The 23,450-nt window shown below is 35.9% G+C and overlaps 1 protein-coding gene across 5 annotated transcripts in view; it reads left to right on the forward strand.

The window, feature by feature from the left end:
- Positions 1–21,318, forward strand: part of PPIG (peptidylprolyl isomerase G) — a 41,181-nt gene extending 19,863 nt beyond the window's left edge. For all 5 annotated transcript variants that reach the window (XM_058549211.1, XM_058549208.1, XM_058549212.1 and 2 more), the window contains exons 8-14: positions 1,386–1,415; positions 1,506–1,645; positions 13,853–14,063; positions 15,123–15,290; positions 16,513–16,600; positions 19,671–19,807; positions 19,981–21,318. In XM_058549211.1, the coding sequence (XP_058405194.1) occupies positions 1,386–1,415; positions 1,506–1,645; positions 13,853–14,063; positions 15,123–15,290; positions 16,513–16,600; positions 19,671–19,807; positions 19,981–21,091 (1,885 nt within the window). In that variant the 3' untranslated portion in view covers positions 21,092–21,318. The remainder of the gene's footprint in view (positions 1–1,385; positions 1,416–1,505; positions 1,646–13,852; positions 14,064–15,122; positions 15,291–16,512; positions 16,601–19,670; positions 19,808–19,980) is intronic.
- The last annotated feature ends 2,132 nt before the right edge of the window (positions 21,319–23,450 follow it).

Consider the following 23,450-nt stretch of genomic DNA (forward strand, 5'->3'; position numbering starts at 1 on the left):
GCAAGTTCAGGTGAGCATAGCTGTTACAGTGAGAAAACAATTACAGGTTATTAGATTTTTAAAATGAACTTTTAAAAATACATGTACATGTTAGAATTTTTTTCAGTAGTATTGTATGTGCTTTAACCAAAGATTAGCTTAAATTGTATTTCTTCTTCCAAATATGTAATGCTTTTTTTGATAAGATTTTTAAAAATAATAAATCTTATACAATGCCCATCTTCAATCTGTTGTACCATTATGTCTTCATGCCTACTCAAATAAGCAGCCTTCTTAACTACAAGGATTTAAGGTTGATATGGAGGAAAAAACGGGATTTTAAAAATTACTTCATTTTCAAAAAAGGACTTCTTGCTTATTTTGGGTTTTATCCAAAGTTTTAATCGAGATCTCCTTCTTCGCTGTAAAGTTTACTTTATGTCAGCGATAACAAACTCAAAGGCCTACAGGTCTTAGGCAAGTGACCTAAGCAAGAAAGCCAACTGGGACAAGAAACTAAACTATTAATCCCAGTATTAAAAAAGACGGGAATACTCAGCCTGACCAATTATTGACACGTGCCAGGTGTCACATCTTCCAGGGTTCCAAAAAGGTCTGAAATCTTTATGTAAAAGTATCCAAAATTTTAAATGTTGGCAGCTAATTAAAAAATTTATAAAAACTATATGGACCATTTCTGTTCAGGTTCAACAAAACATTTGTGAGAGCTACCAGAATATGACCTGTGCTTTAACTTGAAAATGTTAAAATTGAAAAGCACTAGTTTTAAACCTGTGAACTGTGGAATGGTTTGATAAATTATGGTATGTCCATAGAGTAGAACATTATACAACCATGAATATTCAGTAAGAACCCACTCATATGCAAGAGATATGGTTGGATAGAAATAACACCAAAGTGTTAACTTTAATAATTTTTTTTTTATTTGTTTATTTTCCCCCAAAGCCCCAGTAGATAGTTGTATGTCGTAGTTGCACATCCTTCTAGTTGCTGTATGTGGGACGCGGCCTCAGCATGGCCGGAGAAACGGTGCGTCGGTGCGCACCCGGGATCCGAACCCGGGCCCCCAGCAGCGGAGCGCGAGCACTTAAACGCTAAGCCACAGGGCCGGCTCTAAAGTGTTAACTTTAATTACATGTAGTTTTCACCAGTGAGTAGCTGTTTTTATAAAAAGAACAAGTTTTTAAAAATACATTGTGGAAAGCATCTTGCATTGTGTTATACTTAAGGTTAATGTAATAAGATTCTGTTATGTTGAAACAGCATATGATTTCTTTGTTTGCAACTTTGTTTCCAATGCAATTATTTTCTTTTCCTTTTTAGAGATGCTAACTTTGTTTTTCTCTGACTTTGTTTTTATTCTTCTATCTGATGACTTCCAAAAGAACAACGAAACCAACTCCTCATTTAGATGGGTAAAGATTATTTTAATTTATTTTATGAGCTACTTTAAATTAATATTAAAAAAGAAGCTTTTATTTAATCGTCTTTACTTGACTCTTTAGGCATCATGTTGTTTTTGGCCAAGTGATTTCTGGTCAAGAAGTTGTGAGAGAGATAGAAAACCAGAAAACAGATGCAGCTAGCAAACCATTTGCTGAGGTGCGGATACTCAGTTGTGGAGAGCTAATTCCCAAATCTAAAGGTAAGAACAAATACATATTTCTGATAATTCTTATGCATACAAAAGAAGCAGAGACACTCTAAATAGTTGGCATGAAATCCACACTAAAGTGAATATAAATATCAGGTTTTTGTGTTTTTAAATATATTTCTGTGTTTTTTACGTGTGTTTTATCTTCATACTTTGTTCATTTACCACTCAACCGCTTTTCCTTGTTATTTGTGATAATTTGTCCTTCTGCTTCCACTTTTTTGGTTTTGTTGTTTTTTTAACTGTAGTTGTCTAAATAGAATGGTAAAAAAATACTCTTCTAGGAAAAGAGACAGTGGGAGGAGGATGCTAATTGAAGAGAGTAATATAGACTCAGAAACTTTAGGGGAATAAATTATGTCTCTTTCATGCACTGCTTAGATTAGAAGCATCTGGCATGTTTGAGAAGCTTCTTTTACTTAGACCAGAACATTTGAGGTTAACATGATTAATTAATTTGATAAGATATTATCTGAAATGGTAAGAACTTTAAGTGATATTTTAAGCCTTTATATTATATGTGCAACTTGTAACTGCTACCATTTATTATGGATATTGGTTCTGACACTCTAAAAATAATGGGAAAGATTACCTTCAAACCTGTAGAGAAAGCAATAATAGTTTAATGACTTTATTCTTTCTATTCTTACTCGTCTAGGGAGTAATAATGTCAATACTTAGTTTTTCATGGTTAACAAATATGAGAATCATCTGTAATATTTTATGATCCTCACAATAACCCTATAATGTTATTTCCCCCATTTTACAGATGAAGATAGTCTAGGAGATCTTTTTTTTTTTTTTTTTTTTACCACATCAGGGAACTATGCCTCAAACTCAAGTTTGCTAGCTCCGGATCTAGAGCTTTTTCCATTATGTGTTGCTAACTCATTCAAGTCTTTAACGTTCCTTTTAGAATTGTCCTATGTAGAACATTCTGTTCTCAAGTTTCAGGGATACTGATTTGTATACAAATCTGTAACATTTAGAAATTTGCACATTTTGTTTTAATTTAAAAACACCTAGGATGATCATAGAGAAGGTTTATTTTTAGTTTTCTGTCTCTGCATTCCATTTTGATTCTGATGATTTTATTTTCTTCTCTGTCATATCAAATATATACCTTGTAAACCATTGCAGGAATATGCTGCAGCTCATAATGGGACTGTTTATATAATTTCTTGGTGTGCGTGAATCCAGCTTTCCATCCTTATTTACGGGCAAGAGGTATAATGTATGCCTTGTGTTCATGATGATTCAGTAAAGAATGAGGTGTTGTTGAGTATCTTACCTTTTTTTAAATAAAAACTAAAAAGCAATCTGTATATTAATGTTTCCAAATTTTAGACTTTGAACCTACTGATATTTAATTCTTCAGACTTGTTGGTACAATTGGAATATTTTGGTTTAAAGCTTTACTTCTTTCCACATTGTCTAGAAAGTCTTCATCTTTTATTCTTAACAGCTAGTTTTTTGGGGGGTTTTTTTCCTTATATTTTGTAGTTTTTAAGGTCTCTTGTGTTAGGATCTGTTCTCTGCTTATAAAAATTAAGGATGCTGTGTGGTTTATATGTTTGGAAAGAAATTGAAGTAATAAAAAAAGCTCACTTTTAAACCATAAACAGTTATCATAGACTCTATTTATTTGGTGTAAAGATTCTTTTGGTACTGAAAGGTCAGTGTTTGAGTATTTGCTGTAAGGATGAGAAAGTGAATGGATGTCACTCTTTATATATTATGTCTTTATAATGTATTTCACCTGAGGAGATAAATGCTAATTTTGCCCAGGCCATTGTAGCCAGCCGGAAAGTTGTGCTGAAAGTTGATATAGTGTCCTAGTATGTGTTCTTCAAACTCATGCTAAGGAAGCATACCTTGCCCTTATCGGTTTCAGCAGTTGGGGAAGATCTGGCTCTTTATTAGCGTCTGTCCAGGAGTTCCTGAGGTCAGATTTGTTTTGAGCCATACCTTCCGTGTGTACTTTGTTCTGGATCACACTGTGGAAAAAGGAAAAGATCTTTGTGTTTGAGATCACAAAGTTTAGCACCTATTACCCTACAGTCCTTCAGTTACCATTCAGAACATTGGTCAGAATGGATTTTGTCATGCATCTATATAATCTTTTTTTAGGCAGAGCTGTGTCTCATATCCAGTTTATAAGCTTGATGGCCTCGTTACAATTTTAAATTGAAAACAGTCAAAAACGTTGTGCAACACTGTGGTGTTCATCATCCTTATATTAAAAACCTTGTTTGAGAGATTTACACCTCAGTTTAAAAAGAAATAAATACAGAATCCTTTTTTTTTCTTTTTCTAACTTCCTGAAAGAAAACAAAAAGACTTCTGAAGAAATCTGACTGTCTGGGCCCACCTGTATATGGTCTTGGTGAGTCTGGGCAATCTTCTTGGGCCTCTCTCCATTGGCTATTGCGAGATTGGAAATTCTGCTTTTTGTAGCTGTTTGAATGTGCCTGAGGAGGTTCACAGTCAGAGAAGAACCTTCCAACAGATGCAAACATAGAACACTGGAGGCTAATAAAAACTGCATTCCCTAGAGGCTGTCAGGAGGCAGAGTGGAGAATAGAACACAGACCGCCAGAGTGAAACCACTACCTTGATTAAGTACTTCCTGCTTTTTCAGGAGTTGGCATGACCTCAGGTCATGCTGGTCTCTTCAGAGTTCACTGCATTTGTTAAAGAGAAGTCTGTCCACCTTGACCGTACAACAAGAGACGGCCATTGCTATATTACAGAGTATACAGAAACACAAGTGCTGAGTTGTGGCAACATCACAATAAATAGTTATATGGGCAGAAATTTTACATAGATGTGGGAGGAAACAGATTGCCTGGCAGTACAGAAAGAAGAGCACAGTAGAGGAAGCAGCTGGTGAATCTTGTACTCAAGTGTCAGTGGAGAAGAACACCAGAAACTCATATCTATGGTAACAGGGTCCCATTTCAGTGTCCTTCTGGAATTAAGAATTGTGGTGATGGCACTTTTACTGGAAAATAGTGGGATGCTAAACTTAGAAACTGTTTAGAAGAGACCAGTAATATAAAATGAGAATATCTAAAGGAAACCTATTTTAAAAATAGTTCTATTCTTTATTTCAAATCTTATTTTGATGATGGTCCAGAAATTTCCTTCAATATGAAGGTTTCACGTGAAATTCATTGGTATAAAATCTATAGATCTCAAATAAAAAACTATTAGCATTTATTACCTTAGATTTTTACAAGTAAAATGTTATAGAGTTTGTTTTTTAATATATCATACTTGTAAAGTCAATACCTAATTAGTAAAATTATACCACACCCTACCCCACCCCCCAAAAAAGGTCAGTGAACAGGTTTGGGAAATTCATTTACATAGTAATAAGCAAACTACATAATCTAAAATAAACTAACCAGAAATGGCCCAAGAGTTGAAAGTGTTACTCTTTGTAATTCATTTTCGTCCATTATGATTCTTAATTTACTGTGGTTTTGCTTTTAGTACTGTTGCATTTTATCTTCAGGGTACTTATATGCTTTTAAAGGTACTTTGAAATAAATTTTGTGTAAGTGGTGAGGCAGAAAGTGCAGTTTTTTGGAGGATGGAGTGAAAACGTGTCATACTTAGAAGTTTTTAAATTTGTTCAGTTTTTTAATTTAATACATTCATTTGGTTCAAAATTTAGAAAGCATAAAATGATAGTGAGTGAAAAGTCTCTTTTTCCTTTTTACCCAGCGGTTCCTGTTTCCACATTTTGTGTATCATTCTACATGTATGTGAATGTTGGTCATATAGGATAAATTCCTAGAAATGGAATTAACAGATTGTAGGGGTCATGCATTTATAATTTGGTACACACTGCCACTAGAATATAGGAAAAAATTCCCTATACCCTTTGCAAAACCACATATTATCAAACTCTTTAATCTTTCCCAGCCTAATAATAGGTTTTTAAAAAGCTAGTGTTAATTAGCATTTCTCTAAGGTATTTGATGTTATTAAGAGCCATTTGTATTTATTTTTATATGAACTGATTGTTAATTCCTTTACCCCCTATTTTTACCCGTTCTATTGTTGTTCTTTTCTGAAATTCCAAGCCTCCTCCTGTTATTTCTTTTCTGTTTAAAGAACTTCCTTTAGCCGTTTTTTTAAGGGTAGATCTGCTGGCAAAAAATTATCTTAGTTTCCTGAAAACATCTTTATTTTGCTTTCGTTCATGATAGTTATTTTCACTGGGTGTAGAATTCTTGGTTGACAGTCCTTTAAGCACATAAAAAAGTGTTATGCCACTTCCTTCTGCCTCTGTGGTTTCAAGTGAGAAGTCTGTTGTCATTCAAATCATTGTTCCCTTATAGGTAATGTATTGTTACTCTCTAGCTGTTTTTGGTATTTTTTTCCTTTGTCGTTAGTTTTTATTTTTATTATTTATTTATTTGTTTATTTTGAGGAAGATCAGCCCTGAGCTAACATCTGTTGCCAATCCTCCTCTTTTTGCTGAGGAAGACTGGCCCTGGGCTAACATCTGTGCCCATCTTCCTCCACTTTATATGGGACGCCGCCGCAGCATGGCCTGACAAGCAGTGCCTCAGTGTGCACCTGGGATCCGAACCTGGGCTGCCAGCAGTGGAGTGCGCACACTTAACCGCTACGCCACAGGGCCGGCCCCTGTCATTAGTTTTTAGAACTTTGATTTTGATGTGTCTTGGTGTCAGTTACTTAAAGTTTATCCTGTTTGGGCTGGCCCCGTGGCTTGGTGGTTAAGTGCACGCGCTCCAATGCTGGTGGCCCGGGTTCGGATCCCGGGCGCGCACAGAGGCACCACTTCTCCGTCCATCCTGAGGCCGAGTCCCACATACAGCAACTAGAAGGATGTGCAGCTATGACATACAACTATCTACTGGGGCTTTGGGGGGAAAAATAAATAAATAAAATCTTCAAAAAAAAAAAAGTTTATCCTGTTTGAGGTTAGCTTAGCTTCTTGAATCTGTAGTTGTGTACTTTGGGCCAAATGTAGGAAATTTTCTGCCGTTATTATTTTTTTTTTTAATTTTTTCAGTTTCAAACTTCTTTTCCTACTGTGATTCTGATAACACAAATGTTAGATCTTTTGTTTGTTGTCCCACAGGTCTTTGAGGCTCTGCTCATTTTTTGTTTGTTATATTTTATGTTCAGATTGGGTAATTTCTTCTGGTCTGTCTTCTGGTTCACTGACACTTTCCACTGTCATCTCCACTCTGCTATTGAGCATGTTTAGTGAGGTTTTTATTTTGGTTATTGTATTATTTTATTTTTCAGTTCTAAAATTTCCATTTGTTACTGTATATCTTCTTTTTTTCTGAGATTTTTCACTTTTTTTCATTTGTTTAGAGTGTTAGTAATTGCTTGTGGAAGCATTTTTAAGATGGCTTCTTTAAAATCCTTGTCAATTAATTCCAGTATCTGAGTCTTCTGGGTGTAGGCATCTTTTTTGTTGTTGTTGTTTTGTGTGTGTGTGAGGAAGATCAGCCCTGAGCTAACATCCATGCTAATCCTCCTCTTTTTGCTGAGGAAGACCGGCTCTGAGCTAACATCTATTGCCAGTCCTCCTCCTTTTTTTCCCCAAAGCCCCAGCAGATAGTTGTACGTCATAGTTGCACATCCTTGTAGTTGCTGCATGTGGGACGCGGCGTCAGCATGGCCGGAGAAGCAGTGCCTCGGTGCACGCCTGGGATCTGAACCTGGTCCGCGAGTAGCGGAGCGCGCACACTTAACCGCCAAGCCACGGGGCTGGCCCTGTAGGCATCTGTTGATTGTCTTCTCACTTAAGTTGTGATTTTCCTGGTTCTTGGTATTATTAGTGATTTTTTTTTTTTAATTGTATCCTGGACATTTTGGCTATTATATCTTATGAGACTGGATTCTGTTTATATTTTGTTAGCAGAGGGTCACCTTATTTAGGTTTAGCATGTAGGTCCTGGCCTACTTTTGTGGGCTGTAGTTTCAATGATAATTCAATTTTCAGAGCCCTTGCAGTGCTATTCTGGTCTTCATTTGTGTGCTACCCAGGGGCGTGTCTGAAAACCTGGATGTTATTCAACACTGTAGTTGTTGTTTTTTTTTTTTTTTTTTGTGAGGAAGATCAGCCCTGAGCTAACATCCAATGCCAATCCTCCTCTTTTTGCTAAGGAAGATTGGCCCTGGGCTAACATCCGTGCCCATCTTCCTCTACTTTATATGGGATGCCACCACAGCATGTTTCAACAAGCGGTGTGTCGGTGTATGCCCAGGATCTGAACCTGCGAACCCTAGGCCGCCAAAGCAGAGCGTATGCACTTAACCGCTATGCCACCTGGCTGGCCCAACACTGTAGTTTAATTCTCAGACCTTTTGCCGTATTAGTTCTGGTCAGTTTCACTTGGGGGTCTGCCCAAGACTTCATATATAAGTTTAAAGAATCCCTTTCTCTAGCTCCCTTCTCTCCTAAATCCATGTCACCTGCCAGTGCAGGGAAGGGAGTTGAAGCCCAGGTTTCCACCTTTGTCTCCACTGACATCACTATGGCAAGGGAAGGGGGAACACTGCTTTCTATCAGCCAGGGGGACGGGGGGGTGGCGCCATGTGTGTTGGAAATCCAAGTTCTCTACTTTGTCTCTGCTGACATAGCCAAGAGGGAGTGAGTGAACCTTTTTTTTCCCTTGGTATTTGTTTGGAATAGGACAGGTATTTGGTGGTCTAGTGGTTAAGATTCGGCGCTTTCACCACGGTGGCCTGGGTTCACTTCCCAGTCAGGGAACCACACCACCCATCTGTTGGTCGACATACTGTGGCAGCTGTGTGTTGCCGTGATGCTGAAAGCTATGCCACCAGTATTTCAAACACCAGCAGGGTCACCCATGGAGGACAGATTTCAGCAGAGTTTCCAGGCTAAGACAGACTAGGAAGAAGGACCTGGTCATCCACTTCTGAAAAAATTGGCCATGAAAACCCTATGAATAGCAGCAGAGTATTATCTGATATAGTGCCGGAAGGTGAGAGGATGGCACAAAAGACTGGGCAGGGTTCTGCTGTGCTGCATACAGGATTGCTAGGAATCGGAATCGACTTGGCAGTGCTAACAACAAAGGGCAGGTATTGGTCCCAGTTTTTTTGTCCTGCTAAACCATCCTTTTCCCAGTCCTTTGTCTGAAGAAAGCAGGCTTTTCTGGGGGCTTTAAAAAATCTGTGCCCATTGGCATTTCTGAGTTGCAGGCTTCTCCAGCATGAAATTTAGTATATATGGGAGACAAATTGAAAACCACCATGTCATCCTCAAATCCAGAGATCCCTGGCCACTCTGCCTTCATTCTACCTTTAAGAGATCAGAATCTTATGTTTGTTTTTTATATTATGTCTAGGGTTTCTACTTATACTTAGCAGGAAGATAGGGAGAGATGAATCTATTCTGTCTTGTTCAAGATTGCTCTGTTCCTTTCTTCAAGTTTTTCACCTTATGTAAAATCTTCCCATTTAAAATCTGAGATCTACTCATCCTTAAATTACACCTAAAAAGAACTTTGTTCAACGCTTATTAGCACTTTGTAAGTTCTCTACAGATATTACTCCCCACTACTTTTTCCTGTGCCTATTTCAAAACCTAATATACTCAGTTCTGCTGTACTGCTGTTTTGAAAATATGCATTTGTCCCATTCAGTTGATAGATTAGAAAACAGTTTGAGCATAACACCAATTTCACCTTTGCCTATTATGCATGATCTCGTCTACAAGAAATACTAAGCGAATGCAGAAAACCATACCCAGCTGAACAGCTTCATAGGAATACACAAAAATCACACATGCACACACCTCAAACATCTAAGCTACCTCAGTTCATCATTTGTGTTATGAGCCACACCTAAGCATAATCTGCTGCTAAAACTTTCCATCTGATTTCAGATCACCCTCCTTCCACTATGTCACAGTAACTCACAAGCTGCAGCCCTTCTGACATTCACTTCCACAAGCAAACCCCAGGTCATTTTTCAAAATAAAGTGCCATATTTATTGTCCTATTTATGTATTTCTTAACCATTTAACATGTGTAAAACTCGGCTGCCATTTTTATTAGTTTCCTATCTTTTTTTTTGTTAACGTGTCACTGGTGAAGTTTTTGAGTTTTGTGCCCCTAACCCCATTTTTCCCATAAGCCATGTGGTTTTTATTGTGCAGTTTTTCATAGCACAGTGATTTACAGGAACACATATGTTGTGTAACAGCAGAACTGACTGTACTTCTGTAAAGCCTTTTTACTTTACTCTTGTCCTTATTGACCATACTCACTTCTAAATCCACTTACAATTTATAGTCAGAGTTTCTAGAAAATTTATCTCTTCTATGTATATTTCTTGATGGTGCTTGCTGTTGAATTCACACTTGATCTTATTTTCCAAATAGATTGTAAACTCTGTGAGGGCAGGGTGCACGTCTTATAAAGTTTCCTCTGGAACTTCCCCATTACTCTACAGTTCTTTTCTCTCCATGTCCTGGCATCATGTTGAGTGTATATTTATATACTGTTCATATACTTGTTGATCTGAGAAGGAAAAAATTTCAGTCAGATTCACAATTTGCCTGAATCATTTTATTAAATTTAGGTTAACACAGATTTTGAAACTCAAGCTACATTCTGTTAGAACTTATTTTGATATTGTCCTGTCTCTAGTTTTTGCCTTTTTACTCTTCTTTAACTGCTGCTGCTTTCTCAGTCATTTTCTCTTTTTTTCCTGAGCAGATTCATAGGAAACGGGCATGCGAATTAAATTTCACTATAAAATAATATTGACAAACATCAAAAGGGGGAACCTTTTCAAACTTAGAGCTTTCTAAGCTCTCTTCCAAGGCATCTTTCCTGAAACACAGTTTATTTTCCTTTTATAATTGATGTTATCTGATACTCAGGCAAATTATATTGCTATAAAAATAGTTATAAATCTCTTTCTGGCCTTTCATATTGTTGTGATACTTTGCTTCATTCAAATATTTTCTGGAAAGTGATATGTAAACTAAATAGTGGTCATTTGAAGTATATTTAATACATTTGGTGGGGAGAGTGGGCTTGCTTTTTTAAAAAACCGACAGCAATATATTTCTCATAGGAAAGAATCCCAGTGTAAAATAAGTTGGGGGCCAGCCCATGACGTAGTGATTAAGTTCGCATGCTCCACTTCAGCAGCCCAGGGTTCGTGGGTTCGGATCCTGGGTGTGGACGTGCATACGGCTCATCAAGCCATCCTTCTGGCGGCATCCCATATACAAAATAGAGGAAGATTGGCACGATGTTAGCTCAGGGACCATCTTCCTCAAGCAAAAAGAGGAAGATTAGCAACAGTTGTTAGCTCAGGGCTAATCTTCTCCACAAAAAAAATAAATAATTAATTAAATAAATATAAGTTGGAGCTGGTAAATAAGCTTTGTTAATCTTGGGGTAAAACATTACTATGTTTTGTCAAGTAATTTTAACAGCTGTATTTTGTGCTTATGTGGAATATTTTTATTTTGCTTGCCTGTTATGTGGTCTCAGATATTTTTATTTAGAGTTACTCATATTCATTATGAATTTATTTTCTTATGTCTGATTGCCCTGCTGCTGCCCCCTCCCCACATATCCCTCAGGTATTTAGTATATATAAGTAGATGTTTCAGTTTGTACAAACTACATGTTTCCATACCCACTCTGCCTCACCTGCAACAGTGTCTTGGGTTCTGATTAACATTTGGACTCATGAGACAAGATAGGTTTCACTCAGCACTCAGTTTATTTACCTTCAAGAAAGGATACAGGTCAGGGCGATACTGTACAGCGCGACTTGTACAGCAACAGCATAGTAGAGATCTCATGTCTTCCAGGCAGAGCTTGCATATGTCCCAGGCATCTCATACTTGATGATGTTCACGGTCCTGAGGAACACGACTGGGTAAGGAAGGACTACTTTAGTTCAATGAAATCATTACCTGTGGGGTCCCTTCAGCTTTTATACCTTGTTCCCATTCTCCAGTGCAACAGCATCTCATTAGTACTGGAAAAGTAATGTTGACAGTGAACCACAAGTCCTTGGTCAAGTACATAGTAACTTCAGCCAGATTCTCATTTATCTTGGATTTAATACACTCCTATAAATTCTGAGTCACGAGTTTCAAGAATGATTTGGCCAAGTGCCAAATCTTCAGGTGTTCCTGAGCCTAAAAGGTTATAGACCAGCTATTAACTCTGTCATTTAAGGTCTGCATACGGCCAACAGTCAGTAAAAAGATATATTTTCTTTGTCCTCTTGATTTTTTTTTTTTTTTGCTTGAACAAGACAAGCCCTGAGCTAACATCTGTGCCAGTCTTCCTCTATTTTGTATGTGGGACGCCGCCACAGCATGGCTGGTGAGTGATGTAGGTCTGCGCCCAGGATCTGAACTCACGCTGCTGAAGCAGAGTGCGAGGAACTTGAACCACTCAGCCACGGGGGTAGCCCTCTTGATTTTTTCATTAACATATACAGAAGTGATTGAAATTGTATAACAGAACACCATATTCATTACCCAGCTTCAACAATTAATTCGTGGCCAATTGTTTCACGTATCCCTGGCCAGTTCTCCATTTCTTGTTATTTTGAAGCAAATTCTAGGTATAATGTTTTATTGATAAATATCTCATTATTTATCTCTAAAAGATGACTTTAAAAAAACCAATACCATAATCATATGCGCACATATGTATACACACATATTCCTAAATGTCTAAAATCCTGACATCAGTGTTTCCTTAATGTTAATTTTTTAATGTTTGAATATGAATCCAAATAAGGTTCAAACATTGGGGTTGGTCTTTGTAAGTTTTTTTGGTTTTGTTTTTAATGGATTGCCCACCATCTCCTTTTGTGTTTCCTTGAGATTTATTTGTTGAACAGGCTAGGTCATTTGTCCTGTAGTGTTTCTTATTATTGCATACACTGGATTTTACTGATTGTGTCTTTGTATTACGTAATATGTTCGTTCTGTGCTTCTATTTCATTTAACTTTGTAGTTAGGTCTAGAAAATTGATCAGATGCAGTTTTCATTTTTTTTTTTTATTTGATGGGAGCACAAGTCACATAGGACAGGTTGTCTTTGTGCTCTGTAACAGCCATTGGTGGTCAGTGCCTCATTAGAAGTTTGCAAAATGATGATATTCTAACTCTATAATTCCTTCTTCATTTATTCCTGGAATACTTTTGATAAAAGCCTCTTCCCTTCATGTACGATTTGCTTAGCCAGTGATACAGTTCATATAGGAAAAGCAGGATGAATGCTTTATATTTTATTTACCAATATCATTATGAACTGATAGATTCTAATACATTGGATGTGTTTCAGTTTATTGTAGTTTTCTGTATATCAGTGTTATCCCATCTTTGGCCTGAATTCGCTTCTTTAAGTCCACCGTTATTTGAATTAGAATACCTGTAGATAGGTCAAGCTCTATCCAGTTTGTCATATCTTTCCCCAATTCCTGTTGTATTACACCTGGTTAACTTCACTTATTTGTGTTAGTTGCCTAGTCCTCAAAGCATTTGAGTTTTTGGACTCCTTTTAAAATTATTACTTCTTTAACTCAAAATAAAATTTCAACTTGAAATTACTTTTTGTGTAGACCCCAAAACAACTATTAATCATTGGCAAATGACTACTCTCTGTTGTAAGTCTGCTCTTTAACTCAAGCTAAATTTCTTAGTCATTAGAGGAATGTTCAGGCGTTGAAACATAAGCCCATGCCAATGGAATCGTGTTTCTTATCTTTCCACATTCATTCAACGTATTTTTTTCTGTTATTTTCCTCCTCCAGTTCTACCTCCAATCTTGATAATAAGAGAAAAAGTCAAAAACTACAAGATTAGAATCTGGACTCTTAAATGTTACAATGTGCTTTTAAGAACTATGTTATTCAAATGTTTCCTAAAAACTTAGTTTAATGTTTTAGACTTACCTATTTTCCAGAATTCTTTGGCTTAATAGATACAGCTCTGACTGATGAATCTGGAGATTCGGATCCTAATCCTGACTCTTGACTCCTTTCCTCTTTTCCCAACTGTCCTCAGTTCAAATAGCTGGATGAGCTAAGTATTAAATACTGGACTTAGTGAGAATTTGCGGAAAATCTAAATTTCCACTTATAAAGTTTGTCTACAAAGTGTTGACCAAAACCTTTTTTTTGTTAAAGCTAAGAAAGAAGAAAAGAAAAGGCATAAATCATCATCCTCCTCATCCTCCTCCAGTGACTCAGATAGCTCAAGTGATTCTCAATCCTCTTCTGATTCTTCTGATTCTGAAAGTGCTTCTGAAGAGAAATCAAAAAAAAGAAAAAAGAAACATAGGAAAAATTCCCGAAAACACAAGAAAGAAAAGAAGAAGCGAAAGAAAAGCAAGAAAAGGTCTTAATTTTACATTTATTTATTTATTTATTTATTTTTTAAAGATTTTATTTATTTATTTTTCCCCCAAAGCCCCAGTAGATAGCTGTCTGTCATAGCTGCACATCCTTCTAGTTGCTGTATGTGGGACGCGGCTTCAGCATGGCCGGAGAAGCGGTGCGTCGGTGCGCGCCCGAGATCCGAACCCGGGCCGCCAGCAGCGGAGCGCGCGCACTTAACCTCTAAGCCACGGGGCCGGCCCTTAATTTTACTTTTATTAATGCTAACTTTATATTCTAATTCTCTTCTGTTTATAAATAAATCTGTTTGGATTTTGGATCAATTATATGGGAACATTAAAATAGTGAGAAATATTTCATAGCATCAAGTATCGGACTATTATGATATTCTGCAGTCTATAGATTAAATTTGGGTACGTTCATCTCCATTTTTCAGCTAACCATTTAGTTCATTTTGTTTGAACTCTATGAAATGATACTTTTGGTTTTATGGGAGGAATATAGGATTAGTGAGAATTACAGGAAACCAATAGTTGTTTCCCTTATTTTCTATAGCAGTCTCTCTTGCTTTTTTCTCCTTTATTTCCTTTGCTCCTATGATAGCATAAAGGTGAAAAGCAGATAATGTCAGCATATTTATTTTCTCTTACGTTTTGTCTGAAATAATCTGTTTGTACTAAAACTCATCTTTATATGCCTGATGTCTCTAAAGCAACTAATTTTTTAACTACATTTCTTAACCTACATTTTAAAGTGTTTTAAATTTGTCAGAGTACATTGCCTACAGAGTTTCATATTTTAGATCCATTTTACTGGAAAATATTTTTTGAGAATGTGATAACGGAAGCATTTGGTTTTGGGTTTTGGATGGTTGTTAGCTAGTTTGTCAGAGAAATGAAGGAAGATTTTCCCTTCATTCCTTCAAGTAATTGCATCTTTTGGGCGGATGGGATAGTGTATATATTGTGACATCTTACAAAGGAAAGAAATAGCAACAATTGGAAGTTTGGAGTAGGTACATAATAACTAAATGGAGCTTGTTTTGTGTGTTTCTATTAAGCGCATCTAGTGGAAGTGAAGCTGAAAATCTTGAAGCACAGCCCCAGTCTACTGTCCGTCCAGAAGAGATCCCTCCTATACCTGAAAATAGATTCCTAATGAGGAAAAGTCCTCCTAAAGCTGATGAAAAAGAAAGGAAAAACAGAGAGCGAGAGAGAGAGAGAGAGTGGTATGTGAATGCGTATATCTTGTAGAGTGCCCTGCACTCTTTACTTAGAACTTTTCTTTTTTTAAAGACGTTTTTACATATTTTAGACAAGATTTAATTGGTTACTTCGTCTCAAGATTGAAATCTTTTTTATAGGATAATGTTAGCAAAGCTCCTTTAACTTTTAACTGAGAACCTTGATTTTTCAATTTATCTAATAGGAAAAGATGCTGTTTTCCTTGCCTCACTTATAATATTGTGATACGGAAAATTGATATCACATTCAAGTACTTTGAAAATTTTTCTACATAAATCCACATTATTAGTATTAGTAGTTCTGTTAGTTCTTAATGAATCATTTAATAATGTCCAAAAATAGAAGAAAAAGTCTTTCTGTTATGATCAGAAATATGTTGTTATAACATAAAAGTAATAAAGTTTTGAGCAATCCACCTATACTTGCACAATATAGTAAAAATATAAAAATAAGTCTTAGTTATTTGAAACTTGGGGGCAATTTTGATGGATTGGATTGAGTTTATTTTTCTGTAAGTATTAGGAAAGGATATTTCTAAGGAAACAAATATTAAAGAGAAAATGTTTGAACTATTTTAGAATGAACTTTTCAAATACCACTTACATGGATATTGTTGGTGCTAATTAAATATTAACTCATTATTATTTGAAAACAAATAACTTCCCTTTTTGGTGTAAACTAGGATATAAACGTTTTGCTAAATCAGACCGGCTTGTCTCTGTTTTAATTCACATTAATTACATTTCTCTATAGTTTTATCACCAATGAACAACTGCTTGTAGGATAATAAGGTACTTTGGAATTAAGATAGTTTTAAAATTGTTTTCTCAACAGCATATAGCCTACTCTGAGCTCTTCTGTGTTGATTTTCCTTAACACTATCAAGTTAACTTCATTGTAGTAATGATTATATAACAGTGTCTCTCAACAGGACACAGTCAGACTTTTGGGGCAGAATAGTCCTTCATCCTCACGCATTACAAAATTTTAGCATTCCTGACTTGGGCACTAGGTACCAGTAGCACTCTCTAGTCATTGATAGTTGAAAAAATGTTCCCATACTTTTCCAGTTACCTACTATGAATTGATGACATTCCTGATTGGAACCACTGATATATAAGATTTGAAATTTACAAGTAAAGCTATATTCTCCAGATTCATTTTTATAAAATAATGTGTTTTAATTTCCCATTTGCTTTCTTCTAGTAATCCACCTAACTCCCAGCCTGCTTCATACCAGAGGCGACTTTTAGTTACTAGGTCTGGCAGGAAAATTAAAGGAAGAGGACCAAGGGTAGGTGGTTCTTTTTTCCAGAAGTCTTAATGGTATCACATTTATCTTAAATAATTTTAGAGTGTTTCTTAAATATTGTTTTACATATAAGGAACTAAAATTTAGAGTAGATGTGGATATTGAATTGTGTGTTCTCTTTTTGTAGTAACTTCTTTGTGGTGGTACTTCCAAACTGACAATCCATGGGATGTTAATGGATTTTATATGTATGTGGTATAAAATGAGATCAAGGTCTTTCTTGGTGCTCCCTTGTTACTTCCTGACCACTATACCTCAACTCTTGTTAACAATTAATAAATAAGAATTAATCCTATTCTTATATTTCATTCTCTTTATTTATACTGGATTCTCCCCATCAGAATTTAAATATCTTCTTCTGTTTTCAAAACTTTTTAGAAACTTGGCTATATTTAATATATTATTTCTTCACTTCCTACTCATGCCTCAACCATTTCAGTTTGTCTTCTACCTTTCTTCTGAAAACAGCATTTGCTGTATGGTCAGCTCCATGTCACAAAATCTAGTGGATCCTTTCAGTCTTTGTTATACTTAATCTCCCTCCTTTAATACACTTTCCCCTTTGCTTCCATTGTATTTTCTTCCTATCTCTCTGGCCATTCTATCTTGAATTTCCAATGCCAATTCATAACTCTTCTACCTGACCTTTTTTTATTGTAGTACCTCAAGGTACCAACTCGTCTCACTCTACATATGCTGCTCCTTGGGCAATCTCATTCCCATGGCTTCAGTGGTTACCTGTATGCTGATAACTGTTAAATTTTCATCTCATCTTCTGGCACCAAAGACTTAACTTGACAGTCATTTACTTGCCTAATAGCCACCTCAAACTTAGCATATATAATATTGAGCAAAAGTACTTCCTCTTCAGATCTGATTCTCCTTTAGGTTCTTCCTCTCAGTGACAGGCACCACCACCTGTACAGTTACTTAAACCTGAAGCCCAAGAATCATTTTGTTTTTCTCCTTTCTCTCCTACCTTACATATCTTAATCACCAAATTCTGTCAGTTCTACCTCCTAAATACTCTGAAATCCATTGGTTCTTTCAAGCCCCACTCCTGTCATCTTAATTCAATTTACCATTGTATATTCTCTGAAGTATAAATGGCTTCCTAACTGTTCTCATGTCAATTCTCAAACTTTTTTGTCTTAGGATTTCTTCACACTCTTAAAAATTATTGAGGACCCAAAAGAGCTTTTGTTTGTGTGGTTTGTGGGTTATAGCTATCGATATGTACTATTTTAGAACTTAAAACTGAAAAATATTTAAAACATGAGAATATATAAGCACACATTCCATTAGCTGTGAAAGCAAAGACATCAAAACATGTCATGTAGTCTGAAAAGTTCCTCTGTGTGATAATGAAAGAATGAAAGTGAAAAAGGATAATAAGGTGATATTATGAAAATAATTTTGATCTCAGAGATCCCCTGAGTCTTGGGATCCCTAGACCGCACTTTGAGAATCTCTGATGTAATTCTTTCTCTAAACAGTCTCCAGAATGATCATTTAAAAAATGAAAATCTGATTGTACCTTGCCGTTGATCTTAGGATAAATCCAAAATTATTACTGTGGCCTATAAGACCTCACAGAATCTAGTTCCTGCTTGCCTCTTCAGTATTATCTATTACTACTTTCCCTTGCAGATTGATCTATCTTCTTTTTTTTTTTTAATTTTATTTATTTATATTTTCCCCCAAAGCCCCAGCAGATAGTTGTATGTTATAGCTGCACATCCTTCCAGTTGCTGTATGTGGGACCTGGCCTCAGCATGGCCAGAGAAGCGGTGTGTCAGTGCGTGCCCGGGATCCGAACCCAGGCCGCCAGTAGCAGAGTACGCGCACTTAACTGCTAAGCCACAGGGCCGGCCTGTGATCTATCTTCTGATCATTTCTAAAACATGCTCTGTTTCTTCCTGTCTCAGGACCTTCAAACATGGTGTTTCTTATGCCTCACATGTTCTTCCTCACCCCCTTTTACCTCCTTTTCCTCACCCTTGCCTAGGTAACTCTTTATACATATTCTTTAGTTCTCAGGTTTTTTTTTTTTAACAGTTTTATTTTATTTTATTTTATTTTTTGTGAGGAAGATCAGCCCTGAGCTAACATCTATGTTAATCCTCCTCTTTTTGCTGAGGAAGACCGGCTCTGAGCTAACATCTATTGCCAATCCTCCTCCTTCCCCCCCCCCCGCCAAAGCACCAGTAGATAGTATGTCATAGTTGCACATCCTTCCAGTTGCTGTATGTGGGACGCGGCCCCAGCATGGCCGGAGAAGCGGTGCGTAGGTGCGCGCCCGGGATCCGAACCCGGGCCACCAGTAGCGAAGCGCGCGCACTTAACTGCTAAGCCACAGGGCTGGCCCTAGTTCTCAGCTTTTAATTGTCATTTAACTGTTTGCACCCTTTCTCCATACTAGGTCAAACCTCTTTATATTCTCTGAGCACCTTTTACTTCTCCTTTTACACTCATTCTAATTGTAGCTGCATATATGCTTAATATCTGTGATTATATGTCTGTTGATGTCTTCTCCTAACCCTGTACAATATAAGTTCCAAGAAAGCAAAATCAGATATGTCTTGGCTCTCTAATGTTTCCTCAGTATGTGGTAGAGTGGTTGGACATCCTGAGAACTGAGTAAATATTGGTTGAATAAGTATGTATCTATGCATTTACTCAGTTTTTTCTCATAATATGGAAAATGTTTGCTTTGAAACATCAAGAATGTATACTTCCGGATTGGAGCTTGGCAACTTGGAAGGGTTCCTGTACCTGTTATACTCTAGCATCACTTAAATAAGATTCTTGCATGCAGAAGACATGGTTGGCTAGAGTTTCTGTAGTTAATGCTTCTTATTTGGAACTTATAGTATGGCTATTTAAAGTATTTCCGCCTCATTGATTTCCTACCTGAAAATTGGAAAATTTTAGTTATTTTAGAGGGTATAGAAATATCAGACATTTTATTTGGACCTAGAAGTGTATACTCTTTAGCTGTTGGTGTAATGCTTTTATATGTTAATTTTTTCCCCTTTTTATTTTTCTTAAGCGTTATCGAACTCCTTCCAGATCCAGATCAAGGGATCGTTTCAGACGTAGTGAGACTCCTCCACATTGGAGGCAAGAGATGCAGAGAGCTCAAAGAATGAGGGTGTCAAGTGGTGAAAGATGGATCAAAGGGGATAAGTAAGATATATATATTTTTTTTTACTATTGTACATAAAGTTATTTTATTTATAGCCATTTCAATTGTTTCTGAATGTCTTAAGGAATATAGAGTGTCATTTTAGTTAATAATGGACACTGTCCTATTCTTAATCAAATTTCCAAAAATCTTCTTTGTTTTCCTTATTTTTTAGGAGTGAGTTAAATGAAATAAAAGAAAATCAAAGAAGCCCAGTTAGAGTAAAAGAGAAAAAAATAACTGATCACAGACATGTGTCTGAGAGTCCAAACAGAAAAAGTGAAAAGGAAAAGAAAGTTAAAGATCATAAATCTAACAGCAAAGAGAGAGACATTAGAAGAAATTCAGAAAAAGATGATAAATATAATAAAAATAAGGTGAAGAAAAGGGCCAAATCTAAAAGTAGGAGTAAGAGCAAAGAGAAATCAAAGAGTAAGGAAAGAGATACAAAGCATAATAGACATGAAGAAAAGAGGGTGAGGTCAAGGAGTAAAGAAAGGGATCATGAGAATGTTAAAGAAAAAGAAAAGTCTGATTCTAAAGGAAAAGATCAGGAAAGGAGTAGAAGTAAAGAGAAGTCTAAACAGTTAGAATCAAAAAGTAATGAGCATGATCATAATAAAAGTAAGGAAAAGGATAGACGTGCACAGTCTAGGAGTAGAGAACGTGATATAACTAAAGGCAAACACAGTTATAATAGTAGAACAAGGGAACGAAGCAGAAGTAGGGACAGGAGCAGAAGAGTGCGATCCAGAAGCCATGACCGAGATCGCAGCAGAAGCAAGGAGTACCATAGGTACAGAGAACAGGAGTACAGGAGAAGAGGAAGGTCACGAAGCCGAGAGAGAAGAGCAACACCAGGAAGATCAAGAAGTAAAGATAGGAGGAGGAGGAGGAGAGATTCACGGAGCTCAGAGAGAGAAGAAAGTCAAAGCAGAAACAAAGAAAAATATAGAAACCAAGAAAGTAAGAGTTCACACAGAAAAGAAAATTCTGAGGGTGAAAAGAGAATGTACTCTAAAAATCGTGATCATAATAGCTCAAATAATAACAGGGAAAAAAAGGCTGATAGAGATCAAAGTCCATTCTCAAAAATAAAACAAAGTAGTCAGGACAATGAATTAAAGTTCTCCACGGTGAAAAATAAGGAGGATGACAAGACAAGATCCTCAGTGGAAAAAGAAAACCAAAAATCAAAAGGTCAAGGAAATGACCACATACATGATAAAAATAAAAAATTTGATCATGAATCAAGCCCTGGAACAGATGAAGATAAAAGTGGATGAGTGAGTTGTGTAAACTTCTTATTTCCATTCTGTCTCAAATTTTAAGTTTTAGAGACTTGCTCATGAATCTCCTTTATGTTTTCCTCTTTTCATTGTTTTTGAGTTGTTTTATGTTTGTCCCTTTTTTTTTTTTTTAACGTGGACTTTATTGAGTTGATCTTTTGATAATCTGCAACCTGGATAATTTGTACTGCTAAAGTTTTAATAAACTTGAAATGAGAAAAACACTTTGGTGTAATACTGTGTGCTGTGTTTAACTATTTCATGTATGAATTTTTGTGTTGCAACAATCAGCCAATAGCAAACTTGCTTTTCTACACCCTAATTTGTGTGATTGGCCAGTTGGAAACAAGAGTAAACTGATTGTTGGAATACATTGTGATAAGAACTTGTGTTTCTCATGATTAAAGTAACTTCAGAAGCCACTAGGTAGAAGAAATCTTGTATAGATTTTCTGATTGCATTTATAATAGAGGCTTGCAGCAGCAGCTTTTAATTACACCGAAGCAGGATCCTAATTTGAGATCTTAAATCATCACTTTTGATTTTATAGTAATTTGTGCTTTAAAATAGATAAATATTTATTTATATTGCACTTCATATGTTATTCTTTAGAGTTCCACCCGTAGCTTGTTTCATACTAATATTTTTCCTGTCTAGTTTTGTTTTACTTAACTGTCTATAAAAATAGTTGAATATTTTTTTCAGTTGATGTACTGATTGAGCTTGACTTGCTGTCATACAGCATCTGACAAGAACTATACCTTGGAAGATCAGATTGTAATTCTCAATTCTGTGTCACTTTTGGTCTGAAGAAATGAAACTTTTGCTTTTGGGGAACATTGTTTTATTATTATTAGCATTATTACCCTTCTCTAAAATGAAATAAAATACACCACTTGTGCAGGTCTTTTAAGTTAGATTCTGAAAATTGTTGCTGTTGACACACTAACTTCCAAAATTTCTCTTTTGGCCACTCACCTATATAGAGTTGAGTGTTAACTCTGCATGCTTGTTTTGTTTTTTAACTTAAACTGACTTCTCTTTCATAGCTGTGAGTTTCAAATGGCAAGAAAATGCATCTTTCTATATATGTATCGCAGTAAGCTATAGCATGTTTATTACTCTGGTTTCTTTCTATTCAGGTGGCTTTATACCATTACTGTTGACATTAGTTTAACTTGGCATGTATAACATTGCCATATATAGTAAAAAGTTGCAAAATTTGACAGCTTACAGAGTTAACCACTGAAGATATCCAAAGTCCATTTAGAATTCTGTGTGTTGTATATTGCTATTTTTGTGTTGTGTGGCCTTTTATTCTGTAATTTCTCTTCCAAATAAAATATTGAACATACAGCAAACACAAAACCTGCCTCATTTGAAAAGAAATTTCAGAATTCCAATTAATAGTAGCATCTAGATTGTTTTGTACTTTAATATTTGTCATGATAGTGTCAACTCTCTTACCAACGTAGCTTGTTGGTAAACCCAGTAGCTACTCAATGCTATTTGTACTGAGCAGAGCAACGCTTAACGTAATATTTCCCATTATTGATTAATACAGAAATGATAAATTTGGCATTGTGGTAGCTGTTTGCATAATGAATAGGATAATGATTATAAGACTGGAATGTCTTGAAACGAATATCCACAGTGGAATCTTTACAAATTTTTTTTTCCTGATGATAAAAGTAATAGATATTATAATCCAGGGGGATTGATTCCTTAGAGACTTTGACCACAAACCCAGCTTAGGGATAATTGAGTCTTGAGTGCCCAAACTGTATAATCTGTCATATATTTTAAATTAGTTATTGTTTGTCTTTAATTCAGTAAATTGCATTTTAAAAATCTTTGTTGTAACCTATTTGAGCCCCTAGAAAGGTGCTATTTAAGAAAGGATTTTTAATAAGTTATATTTTTTAAAAAACCCATGATAAGCAAAAATACTTCTATGTTATCTGATCCCGGAGCTTTATCTACTAAGAATTATTGGCAAGTAACCACAAGGAAAAGAATTTAGTATTTTCTATAAGTAGAATTATTTTCTTGTTTTGGTTATCAAAAGAGCAACTCTATGCTAAGCATTATTTATAGGCCTTTTTTTTTTAAAAAAAAAACCTTTGTTAGCTGTGTTTACAATAGAACAGATATGGTGAAACAGTTGAGATGAGAGATGACAATCAGCTAGATTTTATCAGAATATAAAGAACATTTAGAAAATAATTAATCAGCATTAACTGGACCTCAAGTCTGCCTTTGCATCTGAATAGCACACAGCTCAGAGAGTCCTTTTCTTTAACCTTTCTAATAGTTGCACCACCTTTAGTTTTTACTTTGAACATATTGTTTTCCT

Source organism: Diceros bicornis, chromosome 10 (genome assembly GCF_020826845.1).
Source record: "Diceros bicornis minor isolate mBicDic1 chromosome 10, mDicBic1.mat.cur, whole genome shotgun sequence".
NCBI lineage: Eukaryota > Metazoa > Chordata > Mammalia > Perissodactyla > Rhinocerotidae > Diceros > Diceros bicornis.